Source organism: Sceloporus undulatus, chromosome 5 (genome assembly GCF_019175285.1).
Source record: "Sceloporus undulatus isolate JIND9_A2432 ecotype Alabama chromosome 5, SceUnd_v1.1, whole genome shotgun sequence".
NCBI classification, from domain to species: Eukaryota; Metazoa; Chordata; class Lepidosauria; order Squamata; family Phrynosomatidae; genus Sceloporus; species Sceloporus undulatus.
This window is the reverse complement of record NC_056526.1, coordinates 90,102,713-90,125,474: the sequence shown is the minus strand read 5'-3', so window position 1 is coordinate 90,125,474 and position 22,762 is coordinate 90,102,713. Positions and strand designations below refer to the sequence as shown.

Here is a 22,762-nt window from a genome sequence, read left to right as displayed (position 1 = left end):
TCCTTTTGTTCTATCTAAGCCTGGCATGTCCCAAGTCAAGTGACCCTGATATTGGTCTTTTTAAACTTTCTTGAGTCATTGTCAGCACCAAAAACTTGTATCAGATTCTCATTGTGACTTTCAGTCATGCTCCACACTAGATATATCACCTCATATTCAGGTGGAGGAGTGTTTGGGTATGCCAACATGAGTATAGCCCAGGACAGATCATGAAGCCAACTAAATAAACAGGGCAACAATATGGAGAGGACAGCTTCCTTACCTGGGAGCTTATCTCAGCTTACAATGCAACTAACCTCTCCTGAATTGAAGCCTAATTCGGGCTGCATCCTAGTCCTGTCTCATGGCTTTTGTCTCCCAGTTTACTATCCAAGTACAACCTGGCTGCAACTTGCATCCCTCAACATGCTTTGGCAGCCATTTTTCAAAGTTGGGAACTTTTTGACTTTGAAAAATGGCTGCAGAAGTGCATTAAGGGCGCAGGCTGCAGCTGGGCTGTGTTTGTCTTCCCGGCTGGCAGTCTTCTGCGTGTGGACAAAGCTGTACCCCAGCACTAACAGATTAATGTATGTAAACCATGAGACTAGGACTGGCACCTACCATGCACGATTTACTCTGAATAATAATAAATCCAAAGAAGCTTTGTGGCCGCAACCTTTATGTGCAGATTCTCCACTGTAGGTCACAGTTAAAGGCCCACTTACTGTGGAGATGGTTAAGATGGCCCAACCTAACAGAATGGTAAACCAAACCATGTGGGATTATTGCCCATGTGGTAAAGCATGCAAGTTCACAGAGTAGCGTGTGAATGTGCACTGCCTCTATGCATTGCTTTTGTGGACTGTGGACTACAATTGTACAATTGTTTGTCAGCTGTGTGTCTTTACTATTGATCAACATACATTGCACTACATTGGTATTCAGTGCAGGGATATTGGGCTATACAGGCTTTTTAATCTGACTCTGCTTGTGCGTATTTACACCACACTGAAGTGATGTAGGATCTTAACCCTTGTGTCCCAGACTAGTTTTTGCAGCACATAATCCAGTTGCTCATAAAGGCACTTCAACGTGACTTCCTTTCTTTTAAATACTTTCTCTTAATCACGTTCTCTAATTGGCAAGAATCTGTTGTCAAGCATCTGTGAATTTCCACTGAATGGTCACAAGAAAGGCATAGGTCTTGGGGTGCCTGTTGTGGGTCATGGAAAAATGGCCAGGCTGTGTCTAACCTGTTCATGAGGGGCATGTTAACTCAGCTGCTGCAGCAGATGGCGGCTGCTAGAGCAAGGAATGCAATTGCAGGTGGTGAACTGAGCAGGTGCCTCTTTTTCCCTGAAGGCCTTTAGAGCAGTGAGCCAAACACAAGGAAAAATGAGAGGAATTTCATTGTCACCTCTTGATTCATCCATCGGAAAACAGGAAGCACACTCTCAATCTTTCCCTGTTCTCCATTAGGTAAACATAGTTTATAATAATTTAAATAGATTTAAACTGTTTTAAATTAGTATTGATTTAATAGAATAGTTGATACGATACTTAGAATTCTCTACTAAAGAATTGTAGTGTGCACTCTCACCAAACTAAGAATTCCCCTGGATAATATGGTTTTGCTCTGAAGCTCTCAAGCTATTCCTATATTGTATGTTACTTTTTAATGATTGAGGGGCTGCTTCTCATATCAATATTAGTATTGATGTAAGTATGGCATGAACAACTCAGTTCCAATGGACACTAAAACACCACCAAAAAAGTCCTTAAAATTAACAGAAATATAACAAGTGAAAACGTTACTTGTTACACCAAAAAGAACAAAAGAATCCACTGGTCTCACTTGTTATATTAATTTTCCAAGTAGAAACCGATCAAACTATATTCAGAAATAAATGAGAGCACTGCCTTAAAACTCTTTGCAGATTTACTTAGAAATAGTAGCAGACTTATTACTTAGGAACAACATTCATATTGCCACAACAGGTGCAGTGGAAAGCCTTGTTCCCTCAACCATTTAGGTTTGGAAAGACACAAACAAAAGGTACAGTTTAGTGGATCCTTTTTTTGTCTGTACCACTATAAAACATCCTGTTTATCCAATGCCATGGAAGAAGTGCAATTCTCAGCATGGAGCTTGGTTGCAAGATGCCTAACAAAACTACTTCCACAGGAGTTATACCAGTGGGGGCTAGTGGTTACCTTTTCATTTGAGCATTAAATCTCCTGTGAGTTTTTGTATAACCTCTAAAATTAGTTATTAAAAGTGTTGAAAACCCCCAATAGGTTCAGTACCTTGGATAATTCCTTTAAAATTTAGATGAACATCTAGAGGGAATTCTCCACTCCACTGATGTGGAAACAACCAGTCAGATTGAAGGTAGCTGTGTCAGTCGGTTGCAGCACAAGCAACAAAGAATCTTGCGGAGGTTTGGCAACTAACACATTTTAGTTGCCTTATCTTTTCACGAACTGGAGTCCACTTTTCCAGATAATCTCACACAAACAGATAATTTCCTACCATCTGAAATTCTGCAGTTCCAAAAATAAATACAGCAAAACAAATGGACTGTTCAGCCCAGTAGCTCCTTTTGAAACCAATGATTTCACCCCTTTGTGAAACAAACCAAACACCAAACATCTGGATAACCTATAATCAGATGCTGAGGCACAGAATATGACCAGTTATCAAATTTAAGCAGCGAAGGCACAATAGCTTTAGTTTTCAGCATGGATCAGTTTACCTTCTGTGGTCAGTTGTGGATTTCTGAATTACTCTTCTATAATCCATTCTGGCATTACTTAAGGTTTGTGGTCACTAGGACATTGCTTAAAATTGCAGTTTATGAATGTGTTTTGAAGTCTAACATTGCACTGCCTAACAAAATGGAAGACACTGAAAATGGCTTTTCTTAACAGTTCAGTCACAGATCCATTTTGTCCCCAGGCTAGAAACAGAACTTCTAATGGCTGTTTCATCTTTGCAGTTTTATGGCTGTGTGTTTTTAAATATATATTATTGTGGTGTCCTGAGAATATTTATATTTGATGGTTGGCATGGAACTTTACTAAATAAAAGAAACAAACAAAAGCAAAATAAAAACTGAATGCCATGGCTTCCCCCCATAAAATCTTCAAAACATAGCTGATAGAGTGCTGAGGTTCTGCTACAGAATACTACCCTTCCACTACTACCTTGAACACTTGGAGTAGTAATAGTTATAGGCTTTGTGTATCAGGCTAAAAGGATTCTGATTTGTAGTTTGTTGCTCTTGTGGACTGGTTGAAGAGTTTTTCTGACTGAGGCAGAAGGCAAAGTCCCCTCTCCCTTTCCATCTGCAGAAGCAAACGGAACTGGCAGTTGAATTTTATTCAACATTGTTGGTGGGACAGTGTTCTCCATCTCACCTGACAAAAATAGGGGATGCGACCTTACACAGAGCTCTGCCCTTCAACAGAAAGGAATTTCGGGGAGCCTCAAGAGGGACATCTGGAAGTCTGCTACTATCTGCTGTGCTGGCCGTGTGCCGTAATAAATTATTTGCTTATTTGCTTTACTGCTACCTGCCATCTCATGCAGCCTCATTCTGCCTAATGGTAGGGCTAGCCATGGTCAGTTCCATCCATTTCAATCTGCTGTGAATGAATTGAAACATTTTACCTTACCATGAGAAGGTCTGTTTTTCAGCATTTGGCTGCAGCCATTCAAGCCAATAAGGCTTGTATATTGGCCATTTTCCATTTTTGCACTTCCAGAACGGACCCTCCGTGGAAATGGAGGGGCAACTCTATTTGCCCACATCCATTCTTTGCATCTTTTGTCTCTGCTGTGTTGCTTTTCTTTCCCACTATCACTGTTAAAAATGAGGTCCCAACACTATGTTTGCCAGAATAGTGGGAATACTGAGGCATGGCAGGAGTGGATTGGCATGGTAGGCAAAGTCTTGCCTATCCTTCCCCTTCTCCTCTAAAATGCCCTTCTGACACGAGAACCTCCCACATCCTACTACCCTTCCAGGTTCAGAGTTGTGTTGTTATTGTTGTTGTGCTTTCAAGTCACTTCCAACTAGAGTTTTCTTGGCAAGATTTATTCTGAGACAGTTGCCATTGCTTTCCTGCAAAACTGAGAGGGAGTGCACTGCCCAAGGTCAGCCAGTGGGTTTCCATGAGTGGGATTTCAAACTAGGTCTTCCTGAGAACACTATACCAAGCTATAAGAATGGAGAAAAGAATGGTAAAAGCTGTAGTGGTGGGAGTCATATACCTCCATGAAGGAATATTTGCATTTCACCCAGAAGGCCACAAGTTTGGTTTCTGATATTTCCAGTTAAAAAGATGAAGCAGTATGTTGCTATGTATGACTGCATATGCCGCACTGCATTTTGGGACCCACTGCAGCCTTCCACAGTCCATAGTATTAAATTTTGGCAAAGAACCCTGCTGACTAGATGGTGGTGGAGGATCTTGGAAATGTAATAAAAAAGTAACTTTTTACTCTGAGAAGACAGCTTGCAGGGAAGTATGGTGGCAGAAGGAAAGGACATCTCCTCTTAGTTGATTTCCCCCAACTGAATTGCTGAAAACTCCTATTAAACTTCACACACACAGATACACCCACCCTCTGCCTGTGTACTGAAGATTTCTTGACCTGATAATTGTAAAAGGCCTAAGTGCTGTGAAGTGATTTTCCTAGCAGGAGATAAAGCACAATTCAAGAGGCAGCATGTTCCCAAGGTAGTTTTACATGTTGTAAACTACATATTCGCAAAGGAACATGGCAAGTCACTTCAGGAGACAAATATTCTTTGCGGTTGGAGCTGCTTAGACTAATAATGTAGATGAGACAGCTTTGAGATGTGATTACTTTGTGAAACAGTCTGGCCTGGAAACTGTATTCTAACCACTTTAGATTGGATTGCTCTAGTGCAGTGATGGTGAACCTTTTCGAGGCTGAGTGCCCAAACTGCAACCCAAAACCCACTTATTTATTGCAAAGTGCCATGTCCCTCTGGCTTTCTAGTAACAAACTCTGGCAAACTCTGTGCTGGGACGATGGCACATGTGCCCAGAGAGAGGGCTATGAGTGCCACCTCTGGCACGTGTGCCATAGGTTTGCCATCACTGCTCTAGTGAATCCAAATAGGCTCAAGGAGAGTCTTGGTGGGTGCTGTTTGTGTCAAATGGATTTCCTCTTTTCACAAAATAATTGAACTACTCTAAACAGGGTTAAAAAGAAGAAGAGAGTGCTGTAGACTGAATAACAGAGTGTTTTAGCCTGTACAAAACAATTCATTTCTCCTCCTTCTTCCTCCTCCTCCCTCTCCTTTCCTTCCTCCCTTCCTCCTCTTTCCTTCTTCTTTCCCTCCTCCTTTCTTCCCCCCTCCTCTTCCTGAAAAGAAGTTCACCTATACAAGTGTTGAAACACATTCCCATGTTCTGGACACACCAGTTGCAACTATTATTAGTATTATGTGAACTGTAATGTGTGGCATGGCATGGCATGGCATGGCATGGCATGGCATGGCATGGCATGGCATGGCATGGCATGGCATGGCATGGCATGGCAGTATGGCAGAAATGATAAGGCTTTGCCTAGGGAGACTATGTGGCCAGAGAGATGATTGGGAGGCAGCACATCAGCAGTATGGGAGGGAACAAAAGGAGTGAAGTTCCAAAGCACATACCTCTAAAGAAGTGACTGCAGTTGCAACAAAAAATAGGTTACCTTCTAAGGTGTTAATAAAATGGGCTATTAATGGTTTTAGACAACGGGAATGGTAACCCAAGGTTACCAAACATTGCTTGTGTGACTTGCAAGTAAGAAGATCAGGACTAGATACTGTAATGTTATCTCTGTTTGGATTGTTTCAGTGATGGCCCAATACTTTTTGGGGGTGTTGATATGGTGGGAAACATACTGTGATAAATACTTAGTTCATGTGCTGCCCATTTGATAGTACCCTCAAATCTTCATAGGGCCATGTCACCCAACCCAATCAAAGAGTGAGCAGTTTTTCTTGCCGTTGATCTGTTCAGATAGTGTTGGGTGAGTCTCCATTTCTCTTAATCTGTTTACTCTTGCAGCAGTGGTGGTAGAGTGCACTTCATCTCTCCTCCAAAGTCCTGATTACGAGAGAGAAATGGAGAGAGAGGTAATTGTTTTTTGTGGTTGGAGGATAAGAAATACAAAGCTGTTGAATAGATCTCCTCATAGTTTGACAGCTTTCATGGACAATATGAGTAAACTGCAGACTACTCCCCAGTCCCATTAAGTTCCCACAAGGAACATTATATCTATCTATACACTCCTCAGTTCATGGAAATGCTGCAATTGTCTTCCAGCATGGCACAAGCAAGCTTCCACTTTACCTCTTCCTGAGTGCCTGACTCCTTCCCCAAAGCTGCTGCTTAGTTTCTCCCTCACTTGTCAACAACATTTCAGAATAAATGCCAGGTTTTGACAATGACAGTAAGAGAAAGGAGTGGAATTTAGAGGTATGCTTTTCCAGGAAGCAGGGAAAATTCAGCCAATTATGTTCACAGTATATGTCCTGAGCTGATCCAATGTGATAAAGACCAGCTGCTTTTCTTCTCCCAACCTTTATTTTTATTTTAAATCATATCAGCACCCACCAACAGGCTACCCACAAGAAGTGGCTAGTCACCCAGGTCTCTGTGTTACTCTTGGTAAAACTCCACTACAAAGCATGTCAAATTAGTCTGGCCCTGTCAATAGGCAAATTGGCTTTTGTGAACCATGCAATTTAATATCCAAAAGGCATGTTAAGGGATAAACAATTCAGCCTGTACAGTGCAAAGAGAAACAGTTAACTTTCTACTATGGGACGACAACTACTATGGCAATTAAGGTGGCATCAAACAGTATTATTTCTACAGTATAAATCCACTCCCAGAATCCTGCAGCCCACATGGCAAGTGGCATGCTGGCAAGAGGATTTTGGTGCTATTCCCTTCTCCAAGTAACCTTTCCAAGTTCTGAAGAAGTTAATACATCTTTTCTTGGCTTGATTCAAAGAGGGAACTAGAATAGGACTACTTTCTTTCTGACACCCACCTCCACAACATTCAGCAGAGTGCATCTTAAACATTTTTAGTGAAGTACCATCTGACTGTAAGGCTGCTTTCTAGCCTGTTGCTTACCAATGCTAGCAATAAGACATTGGTTCCCAACCTTCCTAACCCTTTAATAGAGTTTCTCATGTTGTGGTGACCCAAACCCATGAAATTATTTTCGTTGCTACTTCATAACTGTAATTAAATAGGTGTTTTCCAATGGTCTTAGGTGACCCCCATGAAAGGGTCATTTGACCTCCAAAGGGGTCCCGACCCACAGGTTGGGAACCACTGCAATAAGAGCTGCTGGGTGTAGAAAACTTTTTTCTTTAGATGCAATTAACATTGTGAGCAACAGAGAAGGGTTTAAGTGTGCATTTGTGTATGTGTGTCACCGCTGCAATGAAAGTAGACTCTGTATGCCATAATCCAATTATTATTAACAGTATTCCAAGCTTTTGATTTTAAAAAAAATACATTAGGAACTGAATTACCCTGCCATAAATTTCTTTCTCAAGGCAGTTCTGGGATTACAGATCTCAGCAAATTGGTATGCATGCTGACAGTCATCAAGCATTTAGCTTCAGGCCTAAACTGATACAAAGAGGCAGGATTTTGTATGGCTAGTCCACCACGTCCCAGTCATTCCAGACTCATTTTGAAACACTAGGAGAAGGAAGGGAAAGTTACAGATCGCTCATAAAGAAATAAACTCATCGCGCATTAAAGATGAATAGATTTAAGAAGCAGTAGTTGGTGGCTCTCATGTCAGTGGGGCAGTAAACTGTCAACTGGATTTTGTTCCAAACTCTAAAGGACACCATGGTTACCGAATATTTGGGACTAAGGCCTAAATCCTGTTGTTAGTCTTGACTTGAGTAGACCCACTGAATTAATTGGATCTAGCTACATGTTGGCTCACCATTCAACAGCTGACTCAATGAGATTCCTCTAATAGGAACTAACCAGCAGGATCCCAACCTAAAACTCAGAGCCCTTCTGACATGATAGCAACCAGCCATTGGTTTTAAACTTTTGTGGGTTCACCTCATCAGTTATTTCTTTCAAAATAAATATTTAAACTGCTTGTTGTTTTTGCAGTGATAGCCTAATACCCTTACCTCTGGGGAGATATGGACCAAGATCCTATTTGACGCTGGTGAAGCAAAATGTTCCATCAGTGTGCTTAATTATGTTTTTAATGTTTTTTAGTGTTTTAGCCAGTTTAGTGGTGTGTTTTTTTAAAAAAAAATGTTTAATTCCTTTTTAACTTTTGTAAATTAATATCTTAGCTGGATCTTTTAAAATTACTGTAAGCCACCTTGGATCCCATTTTGGGAGGAAAGGCAGTATAGCAGTACAGCAAATAAATAAATAAATAAAGTTGGCGGTCTGGAGAAGAGAAGGTTAAGAGGTGATATGATAGCCTTATTTAAATATTTGAAGGGATGTCATATTGAGGAGGGAGCAAGCTTGTTTTCTGCTGCTCCAGAGAACAGGACCTAGAACAAGGGATGCAAGCTACAGGAAAAGAGATTCCACCTCAACATAAGGAGGAACTTCCTGACAGTAAGGGCTGTTCGACAGTGAAACACACTCCTTCGGAGTGTAGTGGAGTCTCCTTCCTTTTAAACAGAGTCTTGATGGCCATCTGTCGGGGATGCTTTGACTGAGATTTCCTGGATGGCAGGGGGTTGAACTGGATGGCCCTTGTGGTCTCTTCCAACTCTACGATTCTATGATTCTATGATTCTAGGTCTGGTAGGGCCACGGTTAGGCAATGGCATAAGGAAGCTCTCTCACTGTGCCCTCCTATGGTTGTTTGGAGGGAGCACTGTACTGTAATACCATCCAGCCTCCATTGCATAGCTGTGGGAAAACAGTTGTGCAAGGAAGTACTATCTGGCTCCTTTTGCACATCTGAAAAAGTACTCACACCTGTTACACCAAGGAGCTTATCACATTAACAAATAAATTGGCTTACCTCTTCTGGCTTGAATTCAGGATCTGGGATGCCCTCAGATATAATCATACATAAATTGCTACCAATCTAGCTGGGATGCTGCTGCCTGGATGTATCCCGGGTCGGAGCCTCGCTCTGCCAGCACTTTTTCAACATCAGGGAGCTTCTGACTTCAAAAATTGGCTGGCTGAGTGAGGCTTTGACCCAGGATGCATCCGAGCGGTGGCATGCCAGCTAAATTGCTGGCAATTTAGGTATAATAACATACAGGAGTGTCCCGGATCCTGAATTCAAGCTGGAAGAGGTTAGATGGTTTATTTGTTATGCAATAAGCTCCCTAATGAGACTGGAAGTCACTCAGACAATTCCAGCCATGTTTCTTATATTTTAACACCTTATTTCTCTTTCTGCCATCCTCTGCTGCTCAGTCACCCCCCCCCCCCCACCCCCCGGCATGACCACTAAAAGCTATGGCAATGATCCCCACTGGTAGTTGCAGTGAAGAAGAAAGGGTCAGAGGCAGAGTTACATGAGGGGAGCATTATGTTCCACATATGTGAGCCAGGATCTCAGCTTATGTGTGTTTGCTTAGTTCCATTAATTCAGACTTTCCCCCCATGAAAGAGTGCACAAGACACTAGCCAAAGTGTGAGTCTGCCTTCCCAGCTTCAAGAAAGTGGTTGGCATATGTTCTTTTGTGTTAAAAACAGGAAAGTGACTTTTTTTTATATTTCTATTAAAAAGAAAAAAGAGAGAAATGATAACAAGGAGAAATGCTCTCAATATATGGCCCCTTTTCATCCTTTCACCTGGAATATGTTCAACAATGACTGAACAATGCATTCTTCATTCTCTGCACTCCAGCAGTGAAATAACATCTATGGATCTTTCAGACATTTTCTTCCTCACTGAACGTGAAGTCAGCAGGTACAGAAATACCTCAGTGAAACAAAGACCATATTTTTAAATGAATGAGTCCTTTCTCTAGAGATTAAAAAACAAACAAAAACCAAACTGCTGAGCAAAGGACTTTTAAGAACATTTTAAAAAAGAATTTATGTTGAGTTTCTGTGCATACATGCAGAGCTTAACTTCCCTGCAATCTTACTGTTCTGCTGAGTCAGTGCATCTCTGTCAGCCAGTAGGCACACTGGCAAGAACTTGAAAATTGTGCTCACATTTTCCAGCAAGGCACACAAGGGCAGGAAATTCTTGGTTCTTGCCAGGCAGAAACCGGGATGCCTATGCCACGTCTTAGTAAACATAACTGAAGCTCAGCAGAAACTGGAGCAAACCACTCTAAAAATGCCCCCTCCTTTATAATCTTATAGGAAGTACTGGACATCCTTAGAAAGGTATAAATGTTTTATAAACAGTTTTTCATATAAAAATCACAAGGAGCTTCAAGGGCTTCCAATAGTGTTTGGATCGCAAATCCTGACCTGATGTGGCTACAGCTGCCAGCTTTGGATTGGTCCTGCTGCTAACAGTAGCCTAACAGGTTGAAGCAGAAGTGAGGGATGTTATTTTTTGGATCACAACTCGCAAAATCTCCAAGCCAATGTAGGTGGAGGAGGTAACAGTATATGAGGACAGGATTGGATAGCTATGCCACTAAAAATGTTGGAACGGGGACAACAAAGAAGAGCAAGCAATACTGCGTGCCTTGTTCACATGAATCAGGAGCCCTTTCATACTGCACAGTTAGAGCACAATGATTCTATTCCAGTTGCCATGGTCCCATCCTATTGAACACTGGGATTTGCAGTTTTGAGAGGGCTATTAATAATCCCTAGCCTCATCAAACTACAAACCCCAGAACTTCATAGGCTGCAGCCTCAGCAGTTACAATGGTACCATAATAGTATAATGTGAAAGAGACCTGGGGTGCTTACTATCAAGATATAAAAGAGGAGTCTATCTCTGGATGAAGCCACTGTGTCTCTTCCATCAAACAAACTGGCAAGGAAGACATACTGTAGTTTGCAGACTCTTCAACTATCTGCTGCATTCTCCAGTGGAAACATCTAGGTGAGTAGACTGCATTGCATGGGGGCAAGGAACGGATTTTAACACTCACTAGGGCAGTAGTGATAAACTGTGGAGTTAATTACAGCCCAAAAACATCCAGAAGGCCACAGATTCTCCACCTTTGTCCTACAGCATAGCCAGATCAAAAATTGAACAAATTGCTTCTTAGATCTTTTCTGCATGGGCCAAAATTTCCACCACCACCCATGCTCTGGAGTCATCCTATTTGAATGACACACAATCCAAACCTCAGTTCTGGTGTGAGCAGTGTGGACAGTGTCTGGCATGTTCTGCACCAGAGTCAGGGCAAAACAAAGTTAAAATGTATTTTAAATGCTCCAGATCTTCCAGGAAGATTTCTATTGAGTGGTGGCAGGTCTGCACAGGTATCCCACTGGGCCATCCAACATATCCTCCACTATGGGTCACTCTTTCTGAGGTCTGAATCAGGTGCCCAGCCATGAGACCATTACTGGGCACCTCATTCTGTGGTGAGAGCAAATGCACCAGGTGGCTCAGCAAGATGCCTATGCAGACAGCTGCTGTGCTGCTGTAATGAAGGGTCAGGTAATGGGTAGAAAACAGGGCAGCAGCAGGGCCAGGATACTCCAGCTGGCCCTGGGGTATCCTTGCCAGTGCAGACAAGGCATTGGCCTACAAAACCACAATACACCAGCCAACATAGCTAGGAAATAATTCGAATTCCATGAGCTATAGTGCAAAAAGATATTTGTGCACATTCTAATCCAGATCGCTGTTATTTCCATCCTCACAGTTCCCAGTTCTCCAACTGTCCCAATTCAGTAGGGGCAATCCTGATTAGTCCTCTGTTGCCCCACTTTTGTAGCTGCCTTTGAAATACCACATTTTCTCTCTTTTCCTTCCACTTTCCCCTTTGGTCATCAGCTTACTTCAGTGACTGCAAACTGAAGTCAAAGTGCAAAACTGGCCCTTCTTGCAGCTTTCTTTTTGCTGGTAGGCAAAGAACTTTGTATTTAAAGCGAACTTCAGCTTTTAAATGGCCATGACAGAAGGGTTTTTAATGCAGTGTGCTGTATTTACCTTTAGATGCTTTGACTGTAATTTTTAACTCTTTTAATTTAATATTTTAGTTGGATTGTTTGTTAATTTTTTAAAAAAAAACATTTATATTATATATTGTTTTAGCTATATTTTGTTTTAACATACCTTGTTGTGAGCCACCTTGGGCCTCCTATTAGAGGAGTGGTGGGATATGAATTAAATAAATACATTCATGCAGGCAGCTTATCCTTATGAGCTGGGATATTGTGGAAGAATAAATGAATTTCTCCTGGACTGCTCTTCCTGTATTTTTGTTGGGACACTGTGCTGAAACAGGAATTCAGAGATCTTTTAGATCCTTATGTTCCTTACTGTTGTTTTTCTGCTTCAGAAGGCTTTATATTTTATCTACATACTTTTTATTTCTACCCTCCTCCATGCCTAGAATAGCAGGGTGGTCAGTTTTCCAGTCTCCATGCCTCAGGGCAGGCTTAGCTGCTACTTGGATGGCAGGAGCTCTTGGCGGGATTCTTCTGAGTAGAAGGGGAAGGGATGACTCAAGTAATAGCTACTGAATCAAGTCTGTTGAATCAGTGAGAGCACTAAAGTTTCTTTCCACTTTCTTGCCCCTCCTCTCTCCCACAATTTTTCTGTTTGAGTCTTAGGTCAGAAATGTCAGGAACCATTCACTGAATGTTACTCCCATCAGAGTAGGGCAGAGATGTGAGATGAGAAGATTCTGGTTTGGAGCTCATTGAAGCAATGAATTCTTAGACATCTGAACCTCAGAGCTCAATGTGCAGTTGGGGATAATAACCCCGATGGTTTATAAACTGTTGTGACAAAATTAAATATTGAGGTGTGACAAGATGGGCAAATACTTACCAAGAACAGCTGCCATGTACTGGTTGACTTTAGTTCAGAAATCCAAGCCTCAGTGCGAATACAGAAAACTTTATACTGAAAACTAAGGTTGTTCACAGCATGACAATTTTGTTAGGACTAAAGCAATTTTGGTTACACAATTCTGTATATTAAAAGCATAGAGCAATTCAGACCTTTTTGTGTGCTCAAACCCCATTCATTCCCACTCTAAAACATCCCCTTTCCCAGGACAATCTCTCTCATAGTACTGCCCTTGACAACTCCTAATGCATATTTACCTCCCTTTCACATCTGCTTGTTGCCCAACTCCATAAGCATCCCTCCTACCCACCAATAACAAAGGTATGACGTATCTCATCATCCAACAATACAAAGCAAAGCAGGCACAGCATAAATGACTAGCAAGCATGAGGGACTCAAATCCTGACAATAGTAGACCTCTGTTATTTTCAATAATAGCAATATTTCTTATTTTTCATAAAATAACTTGTTTTCATTTTTACTATTTTGCATTATTTATTTATTTCTTCTGGCTTACTTGTGCTGGGACAACGTTGTTCAGTGACCTGGTGAAAAGGCACCATACACTTTCAATATAAGGCAAAATCCTGTGTGACAGACGAAACTATGATGACATAGCTACGATCAGCTTCCCAATCTGCTTCTCAGCTCCAGAATCTACCTTGGAAACCAGGCAGCTGCACCAAATGAGGAGTTCTGAGGTGTTGGTAATAATGCTGATAAGGGTGATAAAATATACTGGCCTATCTTACAATTGTTGTAAGGACTGTAGATGTATGTGAAGTACAGTACTTTGAATGCCTGAGTAACCATATAAAGATTAGGTATTATTATATTATTTTGGCACATTTTATGATAACAGTGTTTTAACATGTAATCTATCCATTGGAAAAATACTACCATGTATTTTGTGTACCGACACAACTTTTCTTATCTGAGTAGCCAAGTAAGTGAACAGCGTATGTACATTAATGCATTATTTTACAGTGTCAGGAGAGAGAGAGATGAATTAAATTTGAGTCAGATACCTATACAGGCACAGGTAGCTTGAAATAGGCATGCATTTTTACACACACACACACCCCTCCTTGAGAATTGCTTTCAAAAGCAGCTCATGAAGTGGGATGGAGGTGGGGAGGGGATTTCTTTCAGAGATCTTAACTCCTGGTAGATTAGGATGGCTGGCAGTCAAAGTCATCATCTGTGAACTGTGATTCTGGTGGGCCGTTCTATATAGAGCATTCTTAGCTGCTGGTGATTTTCCAAGACAAATGAATATTTCTTCCCTCCTCATCCCCAATACTTTGAGCTTCTCTGAAAATAATCCAGAACAGAGGGGAAAAAACAGCTCAAACTAAAATGGTGAAGGGTCTGGAAACCATGCCCTATGAGGAACCACCTAGGGAGCTGGGATGTTTAGCCTGGAGAAGAGAAGGTTAAGACTAAGAGGTGATATGATAGCCCTGTCTAAGTATTTTGAAGGGATGTCATATTGAGGAGGGGGCAAACTTGTTTTCTGCTGCTCCAGTGAATAGGACATGGAACAATGGATGCAAGCTACAGGAAAAGAGATTCCACCTCAACATTAGGAAGAACTTCCTTACAGTAAAAGCTATTTGACAGTGGTATACACTCCTTGGAGGTCTTTAAACAGCGGCTGGATGGCTATCTCTCGGGGATGCTTTAATTGAGAGTTCTTGCATGGCAGGGGTTGGACTGGATGCCCCTTGTGGTCTCTTCCAACTCTATGATTCTATTACTGATTATCAAAGCATGTGAGAGCTTGCTGTTTTGTTTAGATCAGGGCCTTACAGAAAGATCAAATTAACCCAGTGGTAGTTGATGACCAGTGAAGCTGTTGAGGTGGATGGTGAAATCATCAGAGATTAGATCAAGATAGTCCCCTAGGACAAGAGTGGATTAGTGTGGAGGGGTTGGTGGCAATTATATCCCTCCACCCCCGGATGCTACATTGCTATATCTCACCAGAAGTGACCAGAGGTGATATCACATCAATTCTGATCTTGATTACAGGCAATTTTTGCAGCAATTATGAGTAGTTGGAGAGGGCATTGTGTGAAAAATCACCTCCGCTAACTAATTATTTTGGTGGGTGTCTAGAGGCTTTGAGGGTCTTCAGGAGTCCTTCAACTGTGGCTATTCAGACTCTTCCCATGCAAAATTGAAGTACACCTTGTCTCCCCCTGCTGGTTCAGAAGAGTGCTAGCAATTGGGTAGACAGTGGCCTCTGTGCCCAAAAAGTAATATCACCCCTTCTTGGACATCTCAGAGCTATGTATCCACTCTCTCCTCCTTTATCATTTCTCAAAGAATCATATTATGGGCACACCAGTTAAGAGGCTACCAGTTAAGAGGCTACCCTTTTTTTCTTTTAATAAGCAAGAACAAAACAATGTCAGGAAACCCCTGATTCCACACAAGATCCATCTAGTAACTAAACCATAGAATAACACTATTTATTCAAGTCTTTTTCATTTTTTAAAAGGGGGGGGCAATTTATAGAGCTCAAACTTTTCATTCTAGGGACCTAGTTGAATTTTCTAGATTGGTACACCTGTTTCCCAGTCTAGAAATGAAACAACCCAAGTACACCCACAGTTGTCTGCTTGGCATGATCCACATATAGATCACCTAATATTAGCCATTTGTTGAGGCTATATTTCTCAGAGGCAAGTTTCTGCGAGACAGATGATTTCTTATTTTTGTATGTGTGTGGGCAGGTGCATACGTCTGAAAAGTCCCCATAACCCCAGGAATCCTCCACCCACCATAGCCAATAGCCATGCTATCTGGAGAAATCTGAGAGTTGCTGTCCTTCAAAATAACTTTCCTAATCTCTGGGAAGTTTTGAATCTCAAGTGGTTGTGTCTCAACTGATGACAGTGGAAGTCATAGTAGAGGGAGAGGTGTACAAAGAGTATACCCCAGTGTTCCCTCAGTCCTTATTGTTGTTGTGTGCCTTCAAGTCACTTCTGACTTATGGCGACCCTAAGGCAACCCTATCATGGGTTTTCTTGGCAAGATTTGTTCAGAGGAGGTTTGCCATTGCCTTCCCTTGAGGCTGATGACAGCATGTGACTTCCCCAAGGTGGGTTTCATAGCCAAGCAAGGAATTGAACCTTGGTCTTCAGAGTCATAGTCCAACACTCAAACCACTATGCCACACTGGCTCTCATAGCTGATTTGGTTACTTTCGGCTGGCTGCATTCAAACTGGGATACTAGTTTTTGCTCTTGGTCATCAGTGTGGGCTTGGCCCAACCCTCCTGATCTCTGGTGAATGCCATGCTGGTCTACCACATGGATGTTTTTTACTAGTGGATGAACTCCTCCGAGATTTTCTTCATTTATACTTCCCTCTTGCCCTCTATTATTTCTTTTCTTTCTAAAAGTACCCCTCACTTCTTTTCAAGGGTCCATAAAACATGAACAAATTAGGCAATCTCTCTCCCTTCTGTGATTCCTTGTAGGGCCTTAGCCCTGTGAGGCAATTAACTTGGACAGAAGATAGGGAGGCAGTTTCCCCTGAGCTCCCCAACTATTCTATTTGTTTGGAGACATCTATGTGGAAGACGTCAGTGCAACTGCACCCTCCATCTTACACTCATCAGGAATTGATATATAAAGGGATGCCGCTTCTGGTAATTAGAGTTGATCTCCAACTGTTCTAGTAGCCAATGGCGGTCTCATTCTCCATGACATTCTCCATTCTCTTCCAAGCTGTCAGCCATCACAGTCTCTCATTAGTGGATTCTGTTCAGTTCATCAGCCTAGAGGTCTGTGCTCTTAAGTCAAATGGCATCCTAATTGAAAGAGAGGTGGTAGTTTAGTTAGAGGCAGAAGCCACTGTTCTTGTTTCCTCTGCTCTACTATTAGTAAGTTTTGGAAAAAGGGAAGATGGAAGTACTGAAGAAAGAAAGAAGGTAGGTAGGGCTTTCTGGCAGACAATGTTGGTGTGGAAACCTATTGCAAAGCAAACCAGGGCTGCATCTACACTGCAGAATTAATGCCGTTTGACTCGGCTTTAAATGCCATGGCTCAGTGCTAGGGAAATCTGGGATCTGTAGTTTTATGAGATGTTTAGCCTTCTCTGTCAGAGTTCTGGTGCCACAACAAACAACAAATACCAAGTTTCCATAGCATAAAAGCCACAACAGATAAACTGGTGTCAACCTTCATTAATTCTGCCATGTGGCAGCAAACTGAGCTAGGACCAAATTTTGAATGATCCTGTTTGGCTTTTTGTGGGGATAATGGTCACATTTTGAGGTTCCAAAGTGATAAACAAAACTAGAATGTTATACTGAATGTTATACACTTCCAAACAAACCTCATTTAGTTCAATGAAATGTATTTCCAGAGAAGTGAGGTATACGTTTGTGTGTTTGCAGATGAGATTATCATACAGGAGGGACAGCATCCTTCTCCCATCCTTAATCTCTGCTAGTTGCACGATTGGGGATCACACTCCCATGTGCTTCTCCCGTCCTTCTCCTGTGGGTAAAGTGTCATGGAGCCATTTGGTATTAATGAGAACATTAATACCAAATGACAGTTCCATGACACATTACTCATGGGAGAAGGATGAGAGAAGCAAATGGGATGTGATAATCTTCGGCCCCCGATCACGCGAATAGCCGAGTTTAAGGATGGGAGAAAGACGGGAGAAGGATGCTGTCCCTCCTATGTGATAATCTCCAATGATTTCAGATTAATACTAGGAATGTGGTCAATTTTAATCACATTTTGGAGAACTATCAATGACTAACCACACATACAATCCTTCTGAGAGACAGGGCAGGAAATACACCATCAGCACTTACACTAATAGTGAATATTTACTTCTACCTCTTTTACATCACATAATTGAAGATTTTTGCTTCCACTTTAACTGCTGTGGCTGCATTCTACAGAGTCCTGAGATTTGTAGTTTGGGGAGGTCTCTGACTGAGAAGTCTAAATGCCACCCCCTAAGCTGCAAATTGCAGAATACTATGGTATGGTATCAAAGTGCTATAATTTGTATAGTGCAAAAGAGCAATTGCAAGACAAGTAGGCCCTTGTGCCATATACATATTTACCAGCTTTGAACTCCTACTTCTTTGTTTCCATAACGACTGTGCTTTGAAAGTGTGCAAAGGAAAGAAGTTGTAAAGAAGAAATTTACATTGATTTAATGGTTTAGTACGAGATGTCACACTTAGTAAAGTTACTTTTTGGACTGCAGTGCCAATAATCCTAGCAGTAATACTGGGCTGGAGATTCCAAAATGTTCTGAATTAGAGTTTTGTTTACCTTGACTTTCCTCACTTGATGGTGAAGCTGTGTGTTACAAAGATCACAGGGCTGCCACTGAAAAGGATGTCCACATTCTTTCACCTTCTATAATAGATAGGGATTTTCCCCATTTCTGGTTTGATGATGTGTAGGATTCCTTGACTTGTGCCAGTCGTTCATATTGAACAGGGACCCTACAATGGAGAAAAGCAGAACTTCCATTGATGACATCAAGACACCGGGGAAGCTTCACCACATAATGGTTAGAATCCCACTGGGAGTTTGTCTTTTTATGATTGTTGCAGAAGGAGGCATCCAGCACCTCCTTCATTCAACAGTTCCTTACCTGCACAACCTACTTCCCCTCTGCTGGCACTTGCAACTCATAGCCATTTAGTGACTTGAGGAGGCAATACCTGGCTGTGTTTCTGCAGCTGGACACACAAAGATGATATCATTAGCTTGGATGTCATGGGGATTGACTGGAGTTCTGGGACAATGATGTCAACTTTGTGTATCCAGCTACAGAAACAGAGCCAGAGGCTGCTTGGGCTCCCATTACCTTTAAATGGTGGAGCAGCAGGAAGGTAGGTTGCATGTGGAGAGAGGGAGCAAAAGGAAGCAGAGCTAGACCTATGGAGCTTTGTGCTCTATCAGGACTCAGCAGGATCTTGATCATTTCCAGATGGAAGCACCTAATTGATACAATGATGCTGTTTGCAGTGCCAGCCCACATTTCTTGTAACTTCGGCTTTAGTTACTCGATAACTAGTACTCTATTCAAAATCACTGTTAACAAGATGCCACAAGTGGGAATGCCAGAGAAATGTGAAATAAAAAGAGAGAAAGAAATGAATCATACGGTAATTATAGGGGAAAGAAACACAGAACAGACTGAGTCACTGCAGTAGGTTGCTGCAGAGGTGTTCAAATAAGGCACTGTGTTTGGTACCATGCTGGCACATTTGTTTAAATATTTTTATTAATACATTTTTATAAAAAGTTTGTTAATTAGTTCATTTTTAAGCTTGCAAACTTTCCATCAAATCTCTCCTTTTGCTGCAGTTTAAAATACCCAGCGAACCAGCCAGTCAGAAAGGTATAGAGACAGAGGGAGGGAAGGGAGGGTCGGCAACAATCTGCAATGTGGCATCGCCCTCTTGCATGCTCCTCCCTTTCCCCCTTTTCAGAGATACCCTGACTTGTGGCGGGTGAGAGGGATGATGAGTGACCACCCCTTTGGTGTTCATTATCCCCCTGAGCTGTCATCTGATGTGGTCCCTATCCCTTGCACCCCTATATTGATGCCCCTGCTTATCAAACCCAGTATTTTTTAAAAAACAAAACATCAGCACAGCACATCAGAAGGTCAGTATATCAACTAGGAAAATCTGACCCAAGGATGTGTTACTGCTGAAATAACTGACCAGAAACTTGGCTGTGAGACCACCTGAAGCCCATGCGATTGTCTAATACAAGTTAGAGCCAGCCCTACCATTGGGTAGAATGAATAGACCAATTCAGAAGACAAATGATGCCGGGGAATTACTTTCTCTTAGAGGGCAGAACTCTGCATGGCCCAATGCATCTGGAGGCACTACATTGGGGAAGTCTGTTTGGGTTCTTTGTTTTATTCTGTCATGATTTGCTGGACAGTCTAGTGCTCTCATAGCTTCATCAGACTTGATATAACTTTGGCAGTAAGACTGCCTCAGCTAGTGGGATGATGGGTGATGACTAGACTGCAGTCTAGTAAATTCTTTAGCATCCATATGTGGTCATGTATTTCAATCCACATTGTGCCGAGGGCATGAAATCACCATTATGTTCTGTACAGTTCACAGCAATATCATGGTGCATCCTGCATCCCCTAAACCAACCAGCTCTCCTGAGGTATGGTGGATAATGCTGTCACAAATATGCTTTCTTTCCAATTTATCCTCACTCCCACCCCTGCAGCCAATATTTCATGATTTAAAATACAATCAGGCAGTAACAAGCAAAAACAAAAGACAGCAACAGACAACAATCAATATCCCAAAGTGCTCACTGTGAGAGAATATTTTATGTCTTGAAGGTGGGCCATATTCAGAATTTAAATTTGTCTCCAGCAAGGCACTTTTGTCTCCAGGAAGACAGAGTTTAAATGTTAATTTTTCCAGTAGCGCAAGGGTCCAAACTCTGCCAAGTCAACAGAGGATAGATAAAAGTTAAAGATTTTTCCAAGTCCCCATTGTCTCTAACCTTGTTGCAATATGGGTATAGCATCCCTGTGCAATGTATTTGCATTTGCCTTATCACAAATCTACTTGCATTATCATAATCATAAAACAATAAAGAACTTTTATGCTATACACTATGATTAGTTATTTTATTAATCTAACTAAGAACCTCCAACCAACTAAAAATCTACTGCTGAAGTAAAATTCAGCTGCTATTCCAACTTACTTCTGTATACTCAATGTGTGTATTTCCTTAGGTGGAATTTTTTTTTTTTGTGGTTTGCTCAAGATCGAGAACATATAAACATAGGCTGGCACCCTTATGATTAGCCGTTACATGATCAGAAAATTGACATAAATGCTGAGGTTTAACATTTACAGCTGTTAATAAGCAAACATGATCTCCAAAACTTATAATTTCAGTCTTTCTGTGCTCCAATCTCCATTACTTAGCTCCTTCAGTTTGTTTTTGTATAGCATTAATCTGTGCTGTGTCATTGCAGCTCATGTGCTCTTCAGTCCAGAAGGCCTTGTTTGATGAGGAAGACCATGTGAAGAAGCTTCAGCAAAAGGTTGCAACCCTGGAAAAGCGCAACAAGCAGCTGCGAGACCGAGTAAAGAAAGTCAAGAGGTCACTAAGGCAAGCCAGGAAGAATACCCGGCACATAGAGCTGATCAACCGAAAGCTTAGTGAGAAGCTGTCCTCCGTCGGAAGCCAGGGGCCACACATCAACTCCTTCAAGCAAGCCAACTCTCATGCCATGTATCTTAAAGTATAATGCCAAGTTGGAATTTGGCAGACAAAGTTATGCTGGTGACTTTGTGGTCTACGCTTTTCCTCCTTATTTCATTTTGCAGAAAGAGGCATGATAAGTTCAAGTCCCTTTTGACTGTTTGGATATAAATTGGATATATAGACTGCATTTAAGTTCAGCATAAACACGTATGGGGAAGGCCCAAATTTGTGTCCTGGTGACAATGTTGACAAGGATAAACTACCTTCACATAGCCACCTCTCTCTTTTTTAAAATGTCAGTTTGAGACAAATTTGGATTGGGTTTTGGGAGCAGATATGAAGGCTGTTTTAATCTGAGTCCTGAGATTGATATCAAAGGGCCCAAAAGTACAGCATAGTTCTCAGCAAGTATCTGATACTGAGCATGTTTGTTCCTGATTAGTGCCTGAATGGAAGACCACCAAAGAGTAAGCCAGTCTGAACTTCTCAAGGCAGGGATGGGTTTGACAGTGTAAAGAAGATTGTATTCTGACCATACTGACAGCTGTCTCAGTGTAAATACAGCGATTTCAAAAAGACATGGAACTGGGCCATGTTCAAATCTGTTTTCCAACCAAAGATGCCAAGGCTCCAAAATGTTTTGCTTTGCTTCCCCATCCCCCAGGGATTCCAATGCAGAATTAAAATGCAAACTCTCAAAGTTACTTCAATATTTCCAAAATGCAATCCACCTATATTTAAATATGCATTTACTTAGGTGGACAATCGGAGTCTCCTAAACAGATCACCCACCCTTCTGTCTTAGCTCTGTATCATTACCCTTCAGTCTAAAATTTCAAACTGATTATGATGCTGGTAGCAGTTGCAATTGTAAAAGCTACCCATGTCTTCCAGCCACTTCAGCAGTCAGCCATTTTCATTTTCATTAAAAAGTGTATGCACCATAAGTAGGTAAAGACCTCTCTTTTGAGAGCTTGGAAACATTACCATTTGGGTTACCAATTCATACAATCCCCCCCCCCCCCCCCCCCCCCCCCCCCCCCCCCGGAGGCTCTGGAAAATGTAGTTCCCCTCCAACTACACCAAGCCTCTCCTCTTTTTCATTGTGGTTTCTACAGCAGTTCTGACAAGGCCTCTTCCCCATGATGAATCTTCTTTACTCTAGTGCCTCAGGTATGCTGGACAATTCTCTATCTTTTTAGCTAGAATAGTCCTATCGTCTGTCTGGGGATGCTGTGAGATTTGGCCCAATGCATCTGGAGGCAGCACATTGGGGAAAGCTGTTTGGGTCCTTTGTTTTATTCTATCGTGGTTTGCTGGACAGTCTGGTGCTCTCATAGCTTCATCAGACTTGATATAACTTTGGCAGTAAGACTTCTTCAGCTAGAGGGATGATGAGTGACAACTAGACTCCAGTCTAGTAAATTCTTTAGCATTCATATGTGGTCATGTATTTCAATCCACATTGTGCCAAGGGCACAAAATCACCATTATGTTCTGTACAGTTCACACCAACATC

General features: G+C 41.7%; 1 protein-coding gene across 1 annotated transcript in view; it reads left to right on the top strand.

The window, feature by feature from the left end:
* CCDC3 (coiled-coil domain containing 3) overlaps nucleotides 1-22,256 on the top strand; it is a 71,780-nt gene extending 49,524 nt beyond the window's left edge. Inside the window, exon 3 of the mRNA XM_042469146.1 lies at nucleotides 21,011-22,256. Within this exon, the coding sequence (XP_042325080.1) occupies nucleotides 21,011-21,286 (276 nt within the window). The 3' untranslated portion in view covers nucleotides 21,287-22,256. The remainder of the gene's footprint in view (nucleotides 1-21,010) is intronic.
* Nucleotides 22,257-22,762: the final 506 nt, after the last annotated feature.